Raw genomic sequence first — 16301 nt, 5'->3', positions numbered from 1 at the left:
ATATTAAACCTAGGGGTTGAATAATAATTGACCCACACTTTTATGTTGAAAATTTATTAAAATTTAACTGAGCAACATAACTTGTTGGTTTGTAAGATTTATGCATCTGTTAATAAATCCTGCTCTTGTTTGAAGTTTGCAGGCTCTAACTTATTTGCATCTTATCAAACCTGCTAAATCTGCAGGGGGTTGAATACTACTTGTAGGCACTGTATATACAGCATGTTAGAATGCTGTATATAAGAGCCCGGTGGTGGTGGCCGCAGCTTATAGGCCAAAAAAGTGGTGACAGGTTCTGTTTAAGCTGAAGAAGCAGGTGAAGAAAAGAGGCTCAAAAGTGGTTATAACGGACTTATTTTTCTAAGCAAATATATTACAAAGTTTCTTTTATTCACTTGTTCTGTTTATTTATGTACAGTTTGTTAAACTGACAGTGGACAGGATGGGAACCAAAAGATCTCAAATCACCAAAGTGTTCCACTGAAGGCATGAACATGGTGTGGAAAAACCGTCTCCATGTAAATGTACATTGTTAAGTTAAATAAGGTCTAACGTTCCAATCAATGCCGTCAGTAGGTGGGGGTCTTGTACACTTTAGCACTGAAAACAGCAAAAAAGAGGACCGGTAGCATGTCAGTCGATAGGACTGTGGAGCAAGTGCAATAGTAGCTAACTGTAGCTGCTATCACTATTGTGGGGGCACTGGGGCAGCTAAAAAAAGAATCATGCAAAAAAAAACAAAAAAAACAAAAAAACAAACAGTAAACAAAAACAACAAAAAAAAACAAGACACAAAGAAAAAAATTGTTGCTTAGATTTTATTTTTCAAGCTTTACTACATTATATAATTGATAATATAATTTCTTTATTTTACAATGTTTTACAAAAAATGATGGGACTAAAAATATGTAAATGATAAATGAAGTGGGACTTAAATTACATTCTAAAAAAACATGTAATAAATACATAGAGATTTTCTGCCGTGTTCAGTCTCAGATATGTGGTTACATACTATGACGACAGATACATGTATATGTACAGGTTGCTCTGGTAGACTACTATGTAACATATCTAATAGATGTACTCGTAGAAATACTCAAGCTTGAACTAGTAAGACAATATAACAAAATATATTGTAATGCAAGATACAAAGTTGTTTGGTCAGTTTTTGTTCCCTAGATATTTTTTTTTGTTGTTGCAAGTACGTCAAAAAAATAAATAAATAAAATTAAACCATGACATCCCATAATCCTTGAAGAGTGAAACCATCCTTTAGTTTCTCAATGGCGAGGCCAAGTTCTTCAGAAAAGACTGGCTCACGATCTTGTTGCTTGAAGGACAGAAGAAAAAAAAAATTGAATAAATCAGCAAAGAAATTCTAACACTTTGTGTTACAAATACTGAAATTTCAAAAACTTACTGTACCTTGTTTCCATCAGCAAAATAAGCCTAGAAAAAAAAAAGGAAAAACAATGCAGTGTCAGCAGAACATTGGTGATCCACTAATTTCATATCTGGTAACGTATGCAATTTTTCTGAGCCGAAACTAGAAAGGAGTTCAAAATGTTTCCTTCTAGATTTACTTCTAAAGGCCCCGTCACACGCAACGACTTATCAGCGATATATCGCCGGGGTCACGGATTCCGTGACGCACATCCGGCATCGTTAGTGACGTCGTTGCGTGTGACACCAACGAGTGGCCGTTACACGATGGAAAATACTCTCATTCGTCCATCGTTGACACGTCGTTCATTTTCAAAAAAATTGTTGATTGTTGAGGACGCAGGTTGTTTGTCGTTCCCGAGGCAGCACACATCGCTACGTGTGACACCTCGGAAATGACGAACTACACCTTAGCTGCGGCCGCAGACAATGAGGAAGGAAGGAGGTGGGCGGGATGGTACGGCCGCTCATCTCCGCCCCTCCGCTTCTATTGGGCGGCCGCTTAGTGATGCCGCACGAACCGCCCCCCTTAGAAAGGAGGCGATTCTCCGGCAACAGTGACATCGCTAGGCAGGTAAGTCCGTGTGATGGCTCCTAACGATATAGTGCGCCACGGGCAGCGATTTGCCTGTGACGCACAAATGACGGGGGCGGGTACGCTCGCTAGCGATATCGCTGCGTGCGACGGGGCCCTTATTCCACGATGGATCCACTTATGGTTTTGGCTCAAGAGACTGCCGACCACTTTGTTTTTCTAAAAATAAGCCGCTGGCAGAGACGTCTGGCAGCAGCTTTCTCATAGAAAATACAGGATGAACGAATGAAGCATAATTATTGGCCGAAAGCTATGTGATGTACAATTTGTGGGGACCTTTATGGGCATATAACTACTTACCACAAAGGCATCCGTGTGCTCATCGGCTTCTATCTCCACATCATCCTGAACCTGTTCAACCGTTAGTTCCTCCAGAGCCTGGGGCTGAAAAATAAGACAAAGGGCAGAGTTTTCTTCTCGTAAGGTTTTGTTTTATGCCACTTCTGAAATACTTTTGGGTTATGTCTACATGAGATGGATTTTCTGAAATGGAAAATCTACAGAATTGCATTGCAGCTATGCCGTAGATTTCACCCTTTCCAATACTAATCCGCAGCAAGGTTAAAAATCATGTGATCATACCCTTAAGGAAAGTATTTATCTAGAGCAAGCTAACCTTTATGGCATGTGCGCACGTTGCGTTCTGTACCTTGCACAAATAAACTCATCCTCTGGCAGAATTTGACAATGTCAAATTTGGTTTTGACCACAAAAATGCTTGAAAAACGGATGCGTTTTGAGTATGTTTTTATTGCGTTTTAGGTGCGTTTTGATTGCTTTTCACATGCGCGTTTTATTTGCTTTTTGGTAGTTGCACTTCCAATACATTGTCATGATAGAATAAAGCTTCCAGAAATGAAAAAAAAAACAAAAAACAAACATCTACTGATGTCATTTGATGCTACCAAACATTCATTACATTCTGTAGAATAGGTAGAATCTTTTAGAAAATGTCTTTGCAAAATGGAACTCTACGTTAATTGAGGATGTGATGTAATCGGGGAAGCCCTTGAGCTCACGACCAGCCAAAAACTGAGGCGTTTTTGTTGACATATATGCAGATCGCATTAAAGAAGGGAATTTTGTTTACTTACCGTAAATTCCTTTTCTTCTAGCTCCTATTGGGAGACCCAGACAATTGGGTGTATAGCTTCTGCCTCCGGAGGCCACACAAAGTATTACACTTTAAAAAGTGTAACCCCTCCCCTCTGCCTATACACCCTCCCGTGGATCACGGGCTCCTCAGTTTTGGTGCAAAAGCAGGAAGGAGAAAACTTATAAATTGGTCTAGGGTAAATTCAATCCGAAGGATGTTCGGAGAACTGAAAACCATGAACCAAAAGAACAATTCAACATGAACAACATGTGTACACAAAAGAACAACCAGCCCGAAGGGAACAGGGGCTGGTGCTGGGTCTCCCAATAGGAGCTAGAAGAAAAGGAATTTACGGTAAGTAAACAAAATTCCCTTCTTCTTTGTCGCTCCATTGGGAGACCCAGACAATTGGGACGTCCAAGAGCAGTCCCTGGGTGGGTAAAAGAATACCTCAATAAAAAAAGAGCCGAAAAAACGGCCCCCTCTTACAGGTGGGCAACCGCCGCCTGAAGGACTCGCCTACCTAGACTGGCGTCTGCCGAAGCATAGGTATGCACTTGATAGTGTTTCGTGAAAGTGTGCAGACTAGACCACGTAGCTGCCTGACACACCTGCTGAGCCGTAGCCCGGTGCCGCAATGCCCAGGACGCACCCACGGCTCTGGTAGAATGGGCTTTCAGCCCTGAAGGAAGCGGAAGCCCAGAAGAACGGTAGGCTTCGAAAATCGGTTCCTTGATCCACCGAGCCAAGGTTGACTTGGAAGCCTGCGAACCCTTATGCTGGCCAGCGACAAGGACAAAGAGCGCATCTGAACGACGCAGGGGCGCCGCGCGAGACACGTAGAGCCGGAGTGCTCTCACAAGATCCAAAGAGTGCAAATCCTTTTCACACTGGTGAATTGGATTAGGGCAAAATGAAGGCAAGGAGATATCCTGATTGAGATGAAAAGGGGATACCACCTTAGGGAGAAATTCCGGGACCGGACGCAGAACCACCTTATCCTGGTGAAACACCAGGAAGGGGGCTTTGCATGACAGCGCTGCTAGCTCAGACACTCTCCGAAGTGATGTGACTGCCACTAGAAAGGCCACCTTCTGCGAAAGACGTGATAGAGAGACATCCCGCAGCGGCTCAAAAGTTGGTTTCTGAAGCGCCGTTAGCACCCTGTTAAGATCCCAGGGTTCCAGCGGACGCTTGTAAGGTGGGACTATGTGGCAAACTCCCTGCAGGAACGTGCGGATCTGCGGAAGCCTGGCTAGGCGCTTTTGAAAAAATACGGAGAGCGCCGATACTTGAGCCTTGAGAGAGCCAAGTGACAAACCCTTGTCCATTCCGGATTGAAGGAATGAAAGAAAAGTGGGTAAGGCAAACGGCCATGGAGTAAAACCGTTATTAGCGCACCAGGATAGGAAGATTTGCCAAGACCTATAATAGATCTTGGCGGACGTAGGCTTCCTGGCCTGTCTCATGGTGGCAATGACATCCTGAGATAATCCTGAAGACGCTAGGAGCCAGGACTCAATGGCCACACAGTCAGGTTGAGGGCCACAGAATTCAGATGGAAAAACGGCCCTTGTGACAGCAAGTCTGGGCGGTCTGGAAGCGCCCACGGTTGACCCACCGTGAGATGCCATAGATCCGGGTACCACGACCGCCTCGGCCAGTCTGGAGCGACGAGAATGGCGCGACGGCAGTCGGACCTGATCTTGCGTAACACTCTGGGCAGCATCGCCAGAGGAGGAAACACATAAGGCAGTCGAGACTGCGACCAATCCTGGACCAAAGCGTCCACTGCCAGAGCTCTGTGATCCTGAGACCGTGCCATGAATGCCGGGACTTTGTTGTTGTGCCGTGACGCCATGAGATCGACGTCCGGCGTTCCCCAGCGGCGACAGATCTCTCGAAACACGTCTGGGTGCAGAGACCATTCCCCGCATCCATGCCCTGACGACTGAGAAAATCTGCTTCCCAGTTTTCTACGCCCGGGATGTGAACTGCGGAGATGGTGGAGGCTGTGGCTTCCACCCACTGCAGAATCCGTCGGACTTCCTGGAAGGCTTGACGACTGCGAGTGCCGCCTTGGTGGTTGATGTATGCGACGGCAGTGGCGTTGTCCGACTCGATACGGATCTGCCTGCCCTCCAGCCACCGATGAAAAGCCAATAGGGCTAGGTACACTGCCCTTATCTCCAGAATATTGATCTGAAGGGATGACTCTATCGGAGTCCAGGTTCCCTGAGCCCTGTGGTGGAGAAAAACCGCTCCCCACCCTGACAGGCTCGCATCCGTGGTGACCACAGCCCAGGTTGGGGGTAGGAAGGATTTTCCCTGCGATAGAGAATTGGGAAGGAGCCACCACTGAAGTGACAACTTGGTTGCAAGGGAAGAAGAGACGTTCCTGTCGAGGGAAGCCGACCTCCTGTCCCATTTGCGGAGAATGTCCCATTGGAGTGGCCGAAGATGGAATTGCGCGAACGGGACTGCCTCTATAGCTGCCACCATCTTCCCCAGGAAGTGCATGAGGCGCCTTAAGGGGTGTGACTGACTCCGAAGAAGGGATTGCACCCCTGCCTGCAGAGAAAGCTGTTTGTCGCTCGGAAGCTTGACTAACGCTTGCTGGGTATGAAACTCCATTCCAAGGTACGTCAGTGATTGGGTCGGTGTCAACTTGGATTTCGGGAAGTTGATGATCCACCCGAACCGCTGGAGAGTCGCCAGAGCGACAGATAGACTTTGTTGACACGCCACCCGAGACGGGGCCCTGACTAGGAGATCGTCCAAGTAGGGAATCACCGAGAGGCCCTGAGAATGCAGGACCGCCACAACGGATGCCATGACTTTGGTGAAAACCCGTGGTGCTGTCGCCAAGCCGAAAGGCAATGCCACGAACTGGAGGTGTTCGTCCCCGATGGCGAAACGCAGGAAACGTTGATGCTCGGGTGCGATCGGTATATGGAGATAAGCATCCTTGATGTCGATCGATGCTAGGAAGTCTCCTTGTGACATTGAGGCGATGACCGAGCGGAGAGATTCCATCCGGAATCGTCTGGTTCTCACATGTCTGTTGAGTAGCTTGAGGTCCAGAACGGGATGGAATGACCCGTCCTTTTTTGGCACCACGAACAAGTTGGAGTAAAATCCGCGACCACGTTCCTGAAGGGGAACGGGGATCACAACTTCTTCCATCTTTAGAGCGGCTACTGCCTGAAAAAGTGCGTCGGCCTGAGTGGGGGGCGGAGAGGTTCTGAAGAAGCGAGACGCAGGACGAGAGCTGAACTCTATCCTGTAACCATGAGACAGAATGTCTCTCACCCATCGGTCTTGAACATGTGGCCACCAGGCGTCGCCAAAGCGGGAGAGCCTGCCACCGACCGAGGATGCGGTCAGGGGAGGCCGAGAGTCATGAGGAAGCCGTCTTGGAGGCAGTGCCTCCTGCGGCCTTTTGTGGGCGAGACTTGGATCGCCACGCATAGGAGTTCCTCTGGCCTTTCTCCGGCCTGTTGGACGAAGAGGATTGGGACTTGGCGGAGGGACGAAAGGACCGAAATCTCGATTGAACCTTTCTCTGTTGAGGTCTCTTAGGTTTGGCCTGGGGTAAGGAGGAATCCTTTCCTTTGGATTCCTTAATAATCTCATCCAATCGTTCGCCAAACAAACGGTCGCCAGAAAACGGCAAACCGGTTAAGAACCTCTTGGAAGCAGAGTCAGCCTTCTATTCGCGCAGCCACATGGCCCTGCGGACTGCCACAGAGTTAGCGGATGCTACAGCCGTACGGTTAGCAGAGTCCAGGACGGCGTTCATGGCGTAGGATGAAAAGGCTGATGCCTGAGAGGTCAAAGACGCAACTTGCGGAGCAGAATTACGTGTGACAGCATTAATCTCAGTCAGACAAGCCGAGATAGCTTGGAGTGCCCACACGGCTGCAAAGGCCGGGGCAAAAGACACGCCCGTGGCCTCATAGATGGACTTCACCAGGAGCTCTATCTGCCTGTCAGTGGCATCCTTTAGCGATGAGCCATCTGCAACCGATACCACGGATCTAGCCGCCAATCTTGAGACTGGAGGATCCACCTTGGGACAGTGAGCCCAACCCTTAACGACTTCAGATGGGAAGGGGTAGCGCGAGTCAGTGAGGCGCTTAGTAAAGCGCTTGTCCGGGACCGTTCTGGGCTTCTGGACAGCGTCTCTGAATCCGAGGCTCCGGCTGAGCAAGCGGAACAGGGGTCGAGCATTGCTCACAGTGAGGGTAGGTGGAACCCGCAGGTAACAGAGCCCCACAAGAGGTACAGGCCGCAAAAGAAGGGAATTTTGTTTACTTACCGTAAATTCCTTTTCTTCTAGCTCCAATTGGGAGACCCAGACAATTGGGTGTATAGCTATTGCCTCTGGAGGCCACACAAAGTATTACACTTAAAAGTGTAAGGCCCCTCCCCTTCTGGCTATACACCCCCAGTGGGATCACTGGCTCACCAGTTTTAGTGCCAAAGCAAGAAGGAGGAAAGCCAATTACTGGTTTAAAGACCAATTCAATCCGAGGAAACATCGGAGAACTGAACCATACCACATGAACAACATGTGTACCCGAAAAAACAGAAAAACCCCGAGAAAACAGGGCGGGTGCTGGGTCTCCCAATTGGAGCTAGAAGAAAAGGAATTTACGGTAAGTAAACAAAATTCCCTTCTTCTTTGTCGCTCCATTGGGAGACCCAGACAATTGGGATGTCCAAAAGCAATCCCTGGGTGGGTAAAAGAATACCTCATGATAGGGCCGTCAAACGGCCCTCTCCTACAGGTGGCCAACCGCCGCCTGAATGACTTATCTACCTAGGCTGGCGTCTGCCGAAGCGTAGGTATGCATCTGATAATGCTTGGTAAAAGTAAGTAGACTCGACCAGGTGGGTGCCTGACACACCTGCTGAGCCGTAGCCTGGTGCCGTAATGCCCAGGATGCACCCACGGCTCTGGTAGAATGGGCCTTCGGCCTTGAGAGAACCAGAAGCCCAGTAGAACTGTAGGTTTCAAGAATTGGTTCCTCGAGCCCCCGAGCAAGGGTGGATCTGGAAGCTTGCGACTGTTTACGCCGACCAGCGACAAGGACAAAGAGTGCATCCGGGTGGCGCAGGAGCGCCATGCGGGAAGTAGAACCTGAGTGCTCTCACCAGAACCAACAGATGCAAATCTTTCTGAAATTGATGGACTGGACGAGGACACAAAGAAGGTGAGGTGATATCCTGATTGATATGAAAATGGGATACCACCTTAGGGAGAAATTCCGGAACCGGACGCAGAACTACCCTGTCCTGGTGAAGGACCAGGAAGGGAGTTTGTATGAGAGCGTTGCTAGCTCGGAAACTCTCCTAAGAGACGAGACCGTTACTAGAAGGCCACTTCCCGTGAAAAACGGGAAGGGAGACATCCTTCAAAGGCTCGAAAGGCGGCATCTGGAGAGCAATTAGAACCTTGTTCAGATCTCAGGGCTCTAACGGCCGCTTGTACGGAGTGCTGAGACGACAAACTCCCCGTAGGAACGTGCGTACCTGAGGAAGTCGTCGTTTCTGAAAAAATACAGATAGCGCTGAGACTTGTCCCTAAAGGGAACTGAGCGACAACCCATTTTCCTACCTAGATTGCAGGAAGGAAGGAAACATAGACGATGCAACCGGCCAGGGAGAAACACCCTGCGCCGAGCACCGAGATAAGAACATCTTCCACGTCCTGTGGTCAATCTTGGCGGACGTTGGTATGCTAGCCTGTCTCATGGTGGCAACCACGTCCTGAGGTAATCCTGACGACACTAGGTTCCAGGACTCAATGCCACACCATCCGGTTGAGGGCCGTAGAATTCAAATGGAAGAATGGCCCTTGAGACAGCCAGTCTGATTGGTCTGGTAGTGCCCCCGGTTAGCCTACCGTGAGGCACCACAGAACCGAGTACCACAACATCCTCGGCCAATTTGTAGCGACGAGGATGGCGCGGCCGCAGTCGGTCTTGATCTAGCGCAGTACTCTGGGCAACAATGCCAGAGGTGGCACCTAAGGTAGCTGGAACTGCGACCAATGCTGAACTAAGGCGTTTGCCGCCAGAGCTCGATGATTGTGAAACCGTGCCATGAAGCTGGCACATTGTTGTTGTGCCGTGACGCCATTAGATCGACGTCCGGCCTCTGTCAGCGGCGCCAGATCTCCTGAAACCCGTCCGGGTGAGGAGACCATACTCTTTCGGCCACACCTCAGCGACTTAGGAAGTCAGCTTCCTAGTTTCCACACTTGGGATGTGAATTGTGGATATGGTGGATGCCGTGTCTTCCACCCACATCAGAACCTGCCGGACTTCCTGGAAGGCTTGCCGGTTGCGCGTTCTTCCTTGGTGGTTGATGTATGCCACCGCTGTGGAGCTGTCCGACTGAAGTCGGATATGCTTGCTTTCCAGCCGCTGTTGGAAGGATTGTAGGGCAAGATACACTGCTCTGTGTTCAAGAACATTGATCTGAAGAGTGGACTCTTGCTGAGTCCACGTACCCTGAGCGCTGTAGTGGAGAAAAACTGCTCCCCACCCTGATAGACTCGCGTCTGTCGTAACTATCGCCCAGGACGGGGATAGGAAGGACCTTCTTTTTGACCAAGAGGTGAGAAGAAGCCACCACCGTAGAGATTCCTTGGCCGCCTGAGAAAGAACGACGACTCTGTTGAGGGACGTCGACTCCTCGTCCCATTGGCGGAGAATGTCCCATTGTAGTGGACGCAGTAAAACTGCGCGAAAGGAACTGCCTCCATTGCTACCATCTTACGTAGGAAGTGCATGAGGCGTCTCAATGTGTGCGACTGGTTCTTAAATAAGAGCTTGCAGCCCGTAGTGAATGCTGTTTGTCTAGCGGCAGCTTCACTATCGCTGAGAGAGTAAGAAACTCTATGCCTAGATATGTTATCGATAGGGTCGGGGTCGGATCTGACTTTAAAAAGTTGATGATCCACCCAAAACTCTAGAGAGTCTCCAGCGCAACGTTCGGGCAGTGTTGGCATGTTTCCTAAGAGAGTGCCTTGACAAGTAGATCGTCTAAATACGGGACCACAGAGTGACCCTGAGAGTGCAGGACTGTGACTACTGCTGCCCTGACCTTGGCGAAGACCAGTTGGACTGTCGCTAGCCGGAAGGTAGAGCTACGAACAGAGGGTGTTCGTCTCCTATAACGAAGCGTAGAAACGCTAGTGCTCTGGATCAATCGGCACGTGTGGATAAGCATCCTTGATGCCTAATGATGCTAGGAAATATCCTTGGGACCTTGAGGCGATGACATGGCGGAGGGATTCCATCCGGAACCGCCTGGTGTCCACGAGCTTGCTGAGCATTCTTAGATCCAGAACGGGACGGAACGGCCCGTTGTTATAGGTACCGCAAAGAATTTGGGGTAAAAACCGTGACCTTGTTCCTGAAGAGGAACGGGGGTCATCACTCTTTCTGCCTATAGAGTGCACCCTGTTTGCAGAAGAGCAGCGGCCCGGCCGGGAGGTGGAGAAATTCTGAAGAATCGAGTTGGAGGACGAGAAGTGAGCTCTATCCTGTACCCGTGAGACAGAATGTCTCACACTCAATGGTCATTGACCTATGGCAGCTAAATATCGCCAAGGCGGGAGAGCCTGCTACCGACCGAGGCCGCAAGTCATGAGGAAGCCGCCTTGGAAGCGGGTTTTCAGACTGTCGCTTTTTTGGGCGAGACTGAGCCCGCTAAGAATCTTAGCTCCTCTGATCCTTTTGAGTCCACATTGGACGAGGAAAAATGGGACCTGCCCTAGCCTCGAAAAGGCCGAAAACCCCGACTGCCTCTTGCTCTGTTGGGGTTTGTTGTGTCCGGGCTGAGGAAAGGATGAATCCTTACCCCTGGACTGTTTGATGGTTACATCCAACGCTCACCAAACAGTCGGTCTCGCGTAAGAAACAAATGCAGACATTTGAGAGGTTAAGGATGCCACCTGCGGCACAGATGTACGTGTAACCGTGTCAATCTGTGTAAGACAAGCTGAAATAGCTTGGAGTGCCCCAAGGGAGAGAATGCCGGAGCCAACGGTGCGCCGACAGCCTCATAGATGGCTTTCGACCAGAGATCCATCTGTCTGTCAGTGGCATCTTTGAGTTTGCAGTTCCATCTCCCACTGCAACTATGGATCTAGCTACAAGCCTGGAGATTGGAGGATGCCGCTCGGGACATTGGGTCCAGTCCTTGACCAAGTCAGGGGACAGGGATAACGTGTATCCTAAGCCGTTTGGAGAAGCGCATATCTGGATAAGCGTGGTGTTCCTGGACTGCCTCTCTGAAGGCAGAGTGGTCCAGAAAAATACGTGAAGCTGACTCCTCCACTGGAGGAGCTGTGAGAAATAACCCACATTCTATAGATGGACGCTATAAGATTATTTACTATGGCGTCACAATCAGGTGTATCCAGATTGAGAGCGGTCTCAGGATCAGAATCCTGAGCCGCTACTTCCGCCTCATTACACAGCGAGTCCTTCTGTTAGGACCCTGATGAAACCGAGGCCGCTCATAGCGAGCCCACTTAGGCTGTCTGGGACTGACGTCCGTGCAGAGCCGTGACTCTGGGATGCGTGTGACATTCCCGGAGCTGTTAGTTATTCACACTGAGGGGGGCCATGGATCAATGATTCAACAGTGCCCATATTGTGAGAGACATGTCCGGACTGCTAGGCTTCTAGTATCATAGCCATAGTCTCAGAAAAACTGTCAGTAAATACTGCAGACACCGTCCTCATCCCCTGGCCATTAGTGCATACAATGGGAGTCTATGTACCTGCCGGCCGTATAGCCGTACATGCTGTACCAGCTGTATAGAAAAACATGTGGTTCTGCACCTTTGTTTTACACAGAGAATATGCTGATAACTCCTCCGCATAAGCCAGGAGGGTATATACAACGTGCGACCAAACAGTGCAATGTATATAGTACAAGCATATCTATAAGTGCACTTCTGCACTAGTGGGGTTAGCACCACAGGTGCTGCTTAACGCCTGTTACAGCGATTGTGTGACTATCAGAATGCCAGGGTCTTCCACACTTGTCTCTGTATCGTACAGAAACTGACACTAATGGCTGCCGGTGTCCTTGTAGAGAAGGAAGCCGTGGGCGTGCCTGAGAAAGTGCGGGAATCCGGATTCACAGTGCACACAGTGAGAGGGGTGGAGTATGCAAAACATACTCCAGCTCTCAGCTCTGCTCTATGCAGCGTCACGCCCCTACCCTGACTGTCAGGGCTGTGGGCGGTAACGAAGGGAGACTAGGCCCAGAAGCCGGGGACTCGAGTTAACAGCGCGGCCGCCGTAAAAGCGCGGGCCGCGCTGAAGTCCCCGGCGCACCACAAGTGCCAGCCGCGCCGCAGTTCCAGCGGCCGGCGCGACCGATTCATAGAAGTGGCCAGCGTCCCGCCCCTCTCCTGACTGGCAGGTCTGGGGGCGGGAACGAACGGAAGCAGGCCGCAAAAGCCGGGGACTCTAGTTATCAGCGCGGCCGCCGTAAAAGCGCGGGCCGCGCTGAAGTCCCCGGCGCACCACAAGTGCCAGCCGCGCCGCTGCCAGCGGCCGGCGCGACCGATTCCTGGAAGTGGCCAGCGTCCCGCCCCTCTCCTGACTGGCAGGTCTGGGGGCGGGAACGAACGGAAGCAGGCCGCAAAAGCCGGGGACTCTAGTTATCAGCGCGGCCGCCGTAAAAGCGCAGGCCGCGCTGAAGTCCCCGGCGCACTACAAGTGCCAGCCGCGCCGCAGTCCCAGCGGCCGGCGCGACCAATTCCCATAAGTGAGCCTGCTTCAGCAAAGCTGAATGAGGCCATGGCACAGGCGCCGCAGCGCTGATGTCCCCCGGCGCACTACAACACCCAGCATGCTGCGGTGTGAGCGCCAAATGCACGGGGACACAGAGTACCTTGAGGAAGCAGGGCCATGTCCCTGATGTACTCCGCTCCATCCAGCATCTTCTCCAGGGGCTGTAGATGGAGCACGGTCTCAGTGCCTGGAGACCGGTAAATCCCACTTCACCCAGAGCCCTGTAAAAAGGGATGGGGAAGGAATCAGCATGTGGGCTCCTGCCGCCGTACCCGCAATGGGTACCTCAACCTTACAAACACCTCCGACATACAGTGGGGTGAGAAGGGAGCATGCTGGGGACACTATATGTGTCCTCTTTTCTTCCATCCGACATAGTCAGCAGCTGCTGCTGACTAAAAAGTGGAGCTATGCGTGGATGTGTTGCCTCCTTCGCACAAAGCACAAAACTGGTGAGCCAGTGATCCCACTGGGGGTGTATAGCCAGAAGGGGAGGGGCCTTACACTTTTAAGTGTAATACTTTGTGTGGCCTCCAGAGGCAATAGCTATACACCCAATTGTCTGGGTCTCCCAATGGAGCGACAAAGAAAAACCCTGTGCCTTAAGCAGCTTTGCTCCTTGTGGACGACATGCTGTTGTCTCCTAGGAGAGTGATCACTGAGGGTATATGAAAAAAAAGGGGTATACAGCCCGACCGAACAGATACGTATATACGTATATATATATATATATATATATATATATACGTATCTATTCCGGCACCCTAGGGGGACCAGCACCGGGTGACCGGTGTGGCTTACCGACCGCTAACAAGCGGAGTGTGTCCTCCAGATTCCCTGCCTTAGATCCCCCGGAGCTGCAGAGCTGGTCACTGAGAATCCTCCACCGGCAGAATGCCAAAAAATGGCTGCCGGAGCTCTCAGGGGAGGAGTGGAGCCGTGGGCGGCGCCAGGAAAGTGCGGGAATCTGGGGTCCCCACAGTGATCAGTGAGGGGAAAGGAAAACATGCAAGATGCTCCAGCCCTCACATCCGACGTCAGGTCGGTAATCCCGCCCTTACCCCTGACAGGCAGGCCCGGGGGCCGGATTTTTGCGACTAGGCCGCGATGAAGCCGGGGACTAAATTTGAGACCGCGCCCGACAAGCAGGCACGGCCGGCGCGGAAGTCCACCGGCCTTCTCAATTCAGCAGCTGCCGCGGCTTCCGGGAAGAAGGTGCGCTCCCTGCACCGTCCCCAATGGGGACACAGAGTACCTTTGAGTTGCAGGGCCCGGTCCCTGAGGTTGAAGAGGCTCCGGTCCGGCAGGTTCCCACAGGGGCTGCGGAGGGAGCACGGTCCCAGTAAATGGATGACCGCTTAGGATCCCACTTCTCCCAGAGCCGCTAAGGGATGGTGAAGGAGACGGCATGTGGCTCCAGCCTCTGTACCCGCAATGGGTACTTCAACCTTAACAACACCGCCGACGTAGTGGGGTGAGAAGGGAACATGCCGGGGGCCCCGTGGGGGCCCTCTTTTCTTCCACCCGACATAACTAATATGAGAATGCATGAGTGGATGTGTGCCTCCTTCCACACAAAGCATAAAACTGAGGAGCCCGTGATCCACGGGAGGGTGTATAGGCAGAGGGGAGGGGTTACACTTTTTAAAGTGTAATACTTTGTGTGGCCTCCGGAGGCAGAAGCTATACACCCAATTGTCTGGGTCTCCCAATGGAGCTAGAAGAAAATGCAAGTAAAACGCAATGATTTGAATTTAGGAAGCGTTTTGATAATTCTCATTGACTTCAAATGTTAGCAAAACGTTGCCAAAACGCTCAAAAGAATTGACATGCTGCTTTTTCAAACGCAGAGATTTTGGCAGAATTTTGACACAAAAAAACGCAGGTTTTTTGGATGCATAGTGCCTATTTCCCATAGACTTTGCTTGGAAAACAAAACGCATGCATTTTGGCATTAAAACGCTGCAGTTTAAAAAGCTGCAGAAACGCATGAAAAAAACGCAACGTGCGCACACAGCCTTACATACATTCCTATTTCATACAAAGAACCATTAGTCTAGCTAAAACAAGGAACAGGATTAAATGCACAATATAGAGCAGCATATTTACTCAAAACTTCTACAGCCCGATTAGTATTGCTATGCCCTACAGCACTGGGATGCAGGATAGTAGCATAACGACTATGAAGAGTAAAGACTTAAAGGGAATCAGTCACCCGGTTTTGCTCCCCCATCTGAGAGCAGCATAATTTAGAGACAGAGACCCTGATTCCAGCGATGTGTCCCTTACTGAGCTGTTTGCTGCCATTTTGATACAATCAATGTTTTCTCTGCTGCAGATCTAGCAGTTATACAGAGCTCATGAATATGCTGGACTACCTGCTGCATGCCAAGTAGTCCTGTAATGATAACATCCTGCTGATTAAACTAGTGATTTTATCAAAACTACACTAAACAGCCCAGTAAGTGACACATCGCTGAAATCAGGGTCTCTGTCGCTACATTATGCTGCTCTCAGTTATGTGGCAAACATCTGGTGACAGATTTCCTTTAAGGAAAGGGTCTGTCCACATTATTTTCTAAGTATCCATCTGTGATAAATGCCAGCAATTAGTGTGGCTGACCAGTCCCATCTCTTGCTCACTTGGTTGCTGGAGCAAAATGACGTAATCCACCAGGGTCATTAACACCTGGTGTAGATGCCTCCTGACTATTTTGGTTGACGTTTTTACTCCACTGCACCATTGCTCCACAGTCCAACTCTGCTATTCTGTGGTTCAAATACTGCTGATCAAGCCTGTGTCGTAAACTTGGTTCTGCTACACTGGATTCTTATTGCTTAGCCAACTCTGCTACATCCCATAACAATCTTAGGTGTGCTACACTGTGTTCCTCATTGAAGAGTCCATTGTGATAAATAGCTGTGCCAGCTTTGCTGCTGTTACAGTTCAGCTGTTCCAGCTGTTACTGTCACATCTGCTAATGTTGTTCCAACCATACGGCCTTGCTGAACCAGCGCCACTTGTCCGTGCTGTTTTAGATTTTGTCATCCAGACTAACAGCTTTGAGGTTATACTAACACCAGACAAGACATCACTCGGTGAAGCACAATCACAGGTATAATCAGGCGGTCACCCAGTTCGCCTTTAAATCAATAGGCTGCTCATTTACAGAACAGATTTGGTGGGTCTTACAGAAAAATAGAACCCTTTGTGGCCACCCGCCGCTTTTGTTAATAGTCGAGGATCCTAGAAAGGATGACCCTAGTCTATTAACTCAAAATAGAGGAGTCATGCCAAGTCATGAGCTGTGTAACTGAAGTGTCCCGGGTCATCCATGAG

General features: G+C 50.2%; 1 protein-coding gene across 1 annotated transcript in view; it reads right to left on the bottom strand.

Moving 5' to 3' along the window:
* Positions 1-800: 800 nt before the first annotated feature.
* Positions 801-16301, bottom strand: part of BBS5 (Bardet-Biedl syndrome 5) — a 64617-nt gene continuing 49116 nt past the window's right edge. Inside the window, exons 10-12 of the mRNA XM_075318858.1 lie at positions 2339-2422; positions 1426-1449; positions 801-1330 (exon numbers count right to left, since the gene is read on the bottom strand). Of these exons, the coding sequence (XP_075174973.1) occupies positions 1229-1330; positions 1426-1449; positions 2339-2422 (210 nt within the window). The 3' untranslated portion in view covers positions 801-1228. The remainder of the gene's footprint in view (positions 1331-1425; positions 1450-2338; positions 2423-16301) is intronic.

The sequence above is a fragment of the Anomaloglossus baeobatrachus genome, chromosome 7 (assembly GCF_048569485.1).
Source record: "Anomaloglossus baeobatrachus isolate aAnoBae1 chromosome 7, aAnoBae1.hap1, whole genome shotgun sequence".
Classification (NCBI taxonomy): Eukaryota; Metazoa; Chordata; class Amphibia; order Anura; family Aromobatidae; genus Anomaloglossus; species Anomaloglossus baeobatrachus.
This window is presented reverse-complemented; position numbering and strand designations above follow the sequence as displayed.